The sequence below is a fragment of the Bison bison genome, unplaced genomic scaffold (genome assembly GCF_000754665.1).
Source record: "Bison bison bison isolate TAMUID 2011002044 unplaced genomic scaffold, Bison_UMD1.0 scf7180017864307, whole genome shotgun sequence".
In the NCBI taxonomy this organism is placed as follows: domain Eukaryota; kingdom Metazoa; phylum Chordata; class Mammalia; order Artiodactyla; family Bovidae; genus Bison; species Bison bison.
Window position 1 is genome coordinate 70604 of NW_011494879.1, and position 7159 is coordinate 77762.

Here is a 7159-nt window from a genome sequence, read left to right on the forward strand (position 1 = left end):
GACCCTGCACCACCTCTGCCACCCACCTGTGAGTACCAGACGCATGAGCGTGTCCCGGATGAAGGTGGCATTGACAAAATCCCACAGCCAGCGCCCATGCGTCAGCAGAAAGTGGACGAAAGACGGGCTGGGCCGCAAAGTCGTCCGGAGCCAGGTCCATATCTCAGCTGTGGGGGCAGGGGGAGCCACTCAGACAGGCCCTCCTAGCAAGACTGGAAGCAGCCAGAGGGGAAGGTGGGAACTGGGGACAGGGTCCAGTATGGACAAGGGTGGAATTTAGGAGTCAGGGGTAAAGCATAGGACCTTGGGAGTGTAGACATGTGACATAGCCAGAACCAGACGGGGGTCAGGAGACAGGTCCAGGGTTGGAGGCCAGTAAGGCCAGAGCCGGGCAGTGAAGACTCACTACAGACCCCATAGGCAGGGAGTGAGATGTGTCAGGAGTAAGGGCTTGTGCTGGAGCCAGGTCAGGGGCAGTGTCAGAGGTCAAAAGTAGGCAAGGAAAGAGGGCCGTGGCCAGAGACAAGGGTAGGAAGTGGGGGTCTTTGAAGGACGAGCCCAGGGGAGAAGGAGTAGGGGCTGGAGGCTCTGCTCACGGATGGTGCAGTTGGGGCCAGAATAGCCCGTGCGGGTGCAGTCACATTGGTAGCGGTCAAGGCCGAAGCGAACACAGATCCCCTGGTGCTGGCATGGATAGTAACAGCAGGGGTTCACTGTGGGGGAGAAACAGAGATCAGGGACCCCTCTCGTTGGGGCCAGAGGCATGGAGTCCAGTCACAACTCTGTTCTAACTTACCCGACATCTGTGTTCCCCTCAGGGCCCACTGTGTCCCCACAGCTATGAACAGAAAGCCCCTGGCCCTTCCGTTTTCAGACCACGCTCTGGGTTTTCAGTCTTGTCCACGTCAGGCCACCAAAGGAAGTCTCCCCTTCCCTCCCAGCTGCCACCAAAATGGTGCAGATGCATCCAGGCCTCGGGCTGGGGCACTGAAGGCTAGGCACACAGCTGATAAGATGCCACGGCCACAGGCTTCTAGAGCATTCACTTTCTGCCAAGTCAGAGCCAACGGCAGAATTTATGGGGTTCAGAAAAGGGACAAGGATTGGGGTTCTCAGGCCAGCCCCTAGCCTCTGGGCACCTGGATACTTAGAAGATGAGGTCGCCCACCATCCCTCTGTTTTTCCTTTTCAGAAGGAAGAGCAGGTGTCCCAACAGATGGGGAAATTGAGGCCAGACAAGGGGAAGCCCAGATGGGTCACCCAGCAAGTAGTACCAGACCACTTGCCCATCCCTTCCCTTCCACCCCCACCCTCATGGACTCAGCAGTCAAGTCCAAGGAAAGACATTTCCCAGAACTCCATGGACAGGGAATGGGTTTGAGGGGAGTCTCAGATCCCGTTCCTGATAGACTCAGCCCTGGCCCACATCGGGGTGGGGTCTGGGCTCTAGGACCTTGAGGGAGGTCAGGGACCATGGGAACAGGAGACATGTGGCTGGAAAACTCTCCCCAGAGGGCGAGTGGAGCTCTGGCATCACCCCTCCCCCAACCCCCTAGAGAATGGACCTCCAGAAAGTCCCTACTTGTGTCTAATCCGGGTCTCCCCAACCACAGCTTCAGTGATCATCCAATAGCCAGGTCAGAGACTTCTTGGAGCTCTCTCGGTGCTCATTCAGGGCTCAGCGAGGGACTCAGAGGCTCAGGGAGAGGTGGTGACTTGGCCAAGACCATGGAACAGTCAGGCCTCCTTCAGACCAGGGCGCCCAGTTCCTGGCAGCGGCTCCTTCCCCAGCCTTACACAGAAAATGCCAGGTCCCTCCTGCAAACGTGCTTCCTTCTCTGGGCTCAGAGCCAACGGGACAGGGAACTCCAATTCTTTGTGCATCTGATTATAGGGGGTCAAGAGGGCAGCAACGGGCCCTCTTGAGAAGCCCAAGAAGTCACCTCAGGATGCTGGAATCAGAGGGCCTGACCCTCTGGTTTAGGTCTCCTCACATCACAGAATCATGCAAATAGTTTTGCTTAAGCCCTGGAAACTCCCCATGGCCCCACAATAGCATCTCTGTGGCCCCTGCAGGGTGTAAAAGGAAGGAACCAATCGGAAGAAGTCTGGACAAACAGGCCTTATCAGACTAACACAGGCTAACAGGCAGGTGCAGGGGGAACCCAAGGCAGAGGCCTGGCAGGACCCACCTCCCCCTCCCACAGCCACAGGCCCAGAAACACCAAGGAGTTCTGGGTCAGCCCTGCAGCAGGTTTGGAGATCCTGAACCTCTCTCTCCCTTCTGCTCAGAACAGTGTGCTGTTCTGCTGTGACTCCACACTGCCCAGCTCCCAACTCTGGTGCGCAGATCATCATAGCAGTCAGCTGGTACAGGAGCTGAGGCCCAGCCCTTTCTGGGCTGTTTCCCCATCCCTCTGCCAGTAGGGATCCCAAATCCAACTCAAGAAGTCCTTCCAGTTGGTCCTGGGGCAGCCCATCTCGCAACCCCAAAGCCAAAAGCTCTGTTCCTCCCTGACCCAGGCTGTGGTTCCTCCCAAGTAAATCCCCTCCTAATCTACCCGACCCAGCCCACTGCGCATGTACCAGAAAGTCTCCCCAAATGTTCACACTCCACTCTCCCTGGCCCCAGGTCCCAACCCGACCTGCTCTGCTCCACCACAAGCCTCCAAGAGAAAGGGCTTTCCTGGGCTTTCTCCCCTTTCCCAGAGGCCGTGCGCACAGCTGGGACTCAACCCCAGGTCCTGGAGAGATCCATCCATCCAGGAAATCCAGATGCGGTGGCCAGAGCTTAACAAATGTTTGTGGAATTTAAAATGAAGCGAGGAGACGGGCCACTTCAAGCTTGGTCAAAGAGGTTCTCTCATCTCCCCATCCACTTCCCTCAACTCCCACCCCCCACACACAGCTGGTTCTGAAGTCTTGCCTGAGAGCTTCCTGCCAGGGGCCCAGCAGCAGCAGAGCCGTGCCCCCCAGACTCAGAAGTTCCTGCCCAGGGCATCCCTCTCCTGCCAGCAGAGGCCCCTCCCCCTGGACCGGCTGCCCAACTTTCCCTCCCTCCTCCTCCTCCTCCTCCAAGATCTTTCCATAAGCACCAGTGGCCTCAGGGCAGGAAAAGTCTCCCCTCAACAAGGACTGCAGCTGTCGCTGGGGGCCCCAGGGTGTCAGGGTGGGCAGAGAGGAAAATGGGTGTCACTTTCTGCCCTCTCCCAGGCTGACCACAGCTGGACTATCATGACAGGCTGGAAGTCAGGGCTCTTGCTGACTCTCCAACCTTGTGTATCCACCTCACTTATCTGCTCCTGGGGATGGGTGAGACTCCCCCCCGGCCCCCTGCCACCACCACAGACGAGGGGCTCATCCAAGCCCCACTGCTTCAAAGTCGAAAGAGGCAACACTTGAACTTGCTTCCCTTCCCCTCCGTTCCTCCTCCTGGAGGTGCCCAGGCCAGGATTTGGGGAAGGGATGCTGGGAGGGCGAGTCCCCTTGCTTCACAGACTGGGGATGACCCCAGGTGAGGCAGGTATGTTACCTTTCCTTCAAGGTGGACCTGAAAATCCTGAATGAATGAAACCAGGACTCCAGAGGAATCACCATCCCCTGCCACGCTAGAGCGCTGGGAACTAATCACAAAGGAAGGCCTTCCTTCAGTCTAACTTAAATCCCACATGCTTTCATGTGTCCAGTGAAGGACATGCTGTACAATAAACCATCAAGAGAGAGACCTGGGGAAATGCAGACACTGAGTGTAAAGTGTCTGGAGTCCCCACACCCAGCACAGGGCCAGGCACCAAGCAGGTGCTAGATGAAGATACATGGGAGAGTGCCTGCTCTTCACAGCATGTCCTGTGGGCCTCATTTTTCAGTGTTTTCCAGGAAGGAGAGGGGACAGACAGGCTCTAAGGAAACCTCCCTCTCTTCCTCTCTTCTTCTCAACTCTGGATAAAGCCAACTTATGTCCAAACATCTCGATTCCTTGCATCAACATGATCCCCACCCCCCATAAGCAGAGAACTGAGCAGCTTGCTCTGAGTCTTTAAGCCACCCCAGAGGTGGGGTTGATCAGCAAGCCCATAGCGCACACATTCCCACCAATGAGGACAGTCTGGGGCTGCCTGGCTCCAGAACTTTCTGAGGATTCGGCAAGGAAGCGTCCCCCAGCCCAGAAGTCAGGATTCCAGGCAGAGTGAGGGAACACCAAGTTCTCAGGATGCAGAGGCACCAGACAGCAAGAGGGCCCTTTAAAGAGGCTGCACTGAAATTCCATAAGAATAATATTTAGAGAAGTTCCAGGAGGTTGGCAGCCAAAGAGAAAAAAAGAGCCCGGAGCAGCCCAGACGTGGGCCCCAGCCCCTACACACAGCAAGGGCAGCGGCCAGTGGCCAGGGACCACCGCACCAGTCCCCGGCGGCCGGAAGAGCCCAGCTGGAAAGGAAGCCCCCTCCCAACCCACAGCCCCAGCTGGTGCTGCAGATAGGAGGTGGCAGGCCACAGGAAGCCTGCCCCACATGCCAGGGTTAGCTGGCCTCAGGCCCCTCCGCCTGGCACAGAGCTCCAGTTAGGTCATGCCCCATCCCTAGCCCAGGAGGGAGCACTCAGCCAAGTCCAGGAGCTGGAAGGGATGAACTCGAGCATTGAGGATACCCCAGGACAGCCCTGTCCTCTGAGCCGGACTCCACCTTCCATCACAAGAGAGGCAGAAGCAGCATCCTCCCCGCCACCTGCCCCCAGGTAAGCCCTCATCTCCTGGGGGATCGGCCTTTGCTGACACTCTGGGGACTAGACACAGGCTTTGGCTTTTCAGAGCAGATGCCTCTCCTAAGTGTCCGGGCACTTTGGACCTCAGTTCACCCAGAGACTTGGCGATGGGAAGGCAGCGAAGCCTTCAGCCCACCCCCAACCTGTCTTCCGTCTTTTCCTCGACCCTTGCAGCAGCCTCCTTCATGATCTCCCAGCCTCCAGTCTCACCTCCAAGTCATCCACCCCGTCTCACTCCCCTGCTCCCAGGGGGATATCCTGAGACCCAAGCCCACTCCTCACTCTGTATCCAAAGGCCCATGTCCACCAACACCTGCCTCTGTCCTACGGCTTCCTGTGCCTGTCCACTCCCATCACTCAGACTTTTAGGCTTCTGCTCATACCCTTGCTTCTGCCTGGAAGAGCCCTTCCAGAGTTTGAGAGTAAAACCTCACCATTTTACCTCCCACTACCACCTCCTCTAGGGTCCAGGTCAAATGTCATCACCTCCAAGAAGCCTTCTGCAATTCCTCACACCTGAGAGATAATCATCACCCATCCCCAAGCCCCACACACCCCTGAGGTTCCCTCAGTCATGGCCATGACCTCCTTGATGGCAGTCTGTGGGCATTTCTGTCTCCTCCATCGGCCTGCGAGCTCCTCCCAGCTCAGCCTCCAGGCTCCAGCCAAGGACTGGCATAAAGCAATACCCTGGGAATGTTTGTGGCGTGAAAAACACAATTCTGTTTAAACACTTACAATATAAAGATAAGCAGAAAAGGCTAAAAGCAAAAGGGTACACCCATGGCTCACTATGCGCTGGTGAACAGACACAGGGGGACAGGAAGGGTGAGCCTCGGGGCCCCGGGGGCCCGGATGGGGCTGAATGGGGCCTCAGAGGAACTGCTGGGCTGATCTAGGGGCTAACACAACGGGCCACTGGGATGGCATGGTCAGCCCTGCCTCTGCTACTGGGGTCTCAGACCAATGTCAGCAGAGACTCAAATGGTTCACCCCTCTGGGCCTCAGAGTTCCCTTCTGTAGAATGGGACTAACATCTCCCTGGCAGGACTGCTGTGAACAGAGAAGCCAACAGCTAGGTTTTGTAAACTGTAAAGTGCTGGCCATGGGAGTCTTCTTCCTCGTCTTCTGACAAACTAGACCTCTACACATGCCTAAACTCTTGCCTAGAGCACCCTTTCCTTGGCTTCCCGAAATGCCACGCACTCAAACCCCCTGCTCCAGGAAGCCTGGTCTGACTCCCAGTTCACAGAGATGTCCTTCCCCTCTCCTCTGAGCACCGAATTCTTTCTCCTCTGAGCATCACAACAGAAGGCTCAGATCACTCCCCATCCTCTCCTGCCCCTATTTTGCAGATGAGAAATGAAGACCCTGGGGAGGTTTCACATAGTTTGGTGAAGCTCTGTCCAGTCCTTGCATGTGCAAGCATGCACACGCACACGTGCACGCGCGCGCACACACACACACACACACACACAGAAACTGCGTGGGGAGGGAGGCTATGGGAAGGAGGAGCTGCATTCTTCCACCTGGAACCTGGCACAGGCATGGCGCCACGCAGGGGAATTCTCCAGGATAGGACTTTCCTGGTCATCTTTGGAGTGAAGAAACGGGGGTCCATTGGCAGGGAGAGATGAGGGCAGGGAGAACTCTGCAGAAAGACCCTGCAAAACGACTGGAAACTTCCAGCCCTGAGTCCACCGTGTCCTGGGTGAGCTTGAGGGCGCTATGGCCCCAACTTGAGCCTCCTTTAACTCATCCGGGCAATGGGGACCTCCCCGGTGAAGATTCAGTCTCCAGAGGAAGCAGCTCAGCCCTGTAAGTGCGTTTCCTCCTCCATTCTCTCCGGAATGGCGGGTGTACCCGGGGTCCTCACCCAGGGAGATTGTCTCCACCGGGGCTGGGAATTCGGACGGGTCCTGGAAAGTTAGAGGCTAACAGAAAACGCGCCAGCTTGCTTTCCTCTGGCGCCTGCGACTTCCTCCGAAAGGGGCCCGCAGGGGAAACAGCGAGGATTGCTGGGGACCGACTCGGCTGGGACCGCTGGGGTCCCAGAACAGGTAAGGGGCCTGGAAAGACTCGGTCCCTTTTCCCAAAGACGCCCAAGATCCCAGTCTGCCCTTTCCCCCGCAAAAAGAATCCCCTGGGGACCTAGCCCAGGCCACATCCCGGGGGTCTGCAGAGAGCCCCCATCCCACCGACAGACAGCCCCCTCCCCCCTCCCAGGCATCGCGAGCCGAAAGGGGAAGCTGGGCGGGCGGGAGGGGAGAGGAGGGAATGGGGTGCCGGGCCAGGGAAGCAGGACCTGGGCTCTTCGGGGACAGGAGAGAGGCCGCCTACCTGGCGCGGGCGCCCCGGGGTCCGCTGGCAAGACGGGGGATGGCGACAGCAGCAGGAGAAG

General features: G+C 57.6%; 1 protein-coding gene across 1 annotated transcript in view; it reads right to left on the bottom strand.

The window, feature by feature from the left end:
• PTGS1 (prostaglandin-endoperoxide synthase 1 (prostaglandin G/H synthase and cyclooxygenase)) overlaps positions 1 to 7159 on the bottom strand; it is a gene marked incomplete at its 5' end in the record, with an annotated part of 25902 nt that extends 18743 nt beyond the window's left edge. Inside the window, 3 exons of the mRNA XM_010852101.1 lie at positions 27 to 167; positions 597 to 713; positions 7099 to 7159. Of these exons, the coding sequence (XP_010850403.1) occupies positions 27 to 167; positions 597 to 713; positions 7099 to 7159 (319 nt within the window). The remainder of the gene's footprint in view (positions 1 to 26; positions 168 to 596; positions 714 to 7098) is intronic.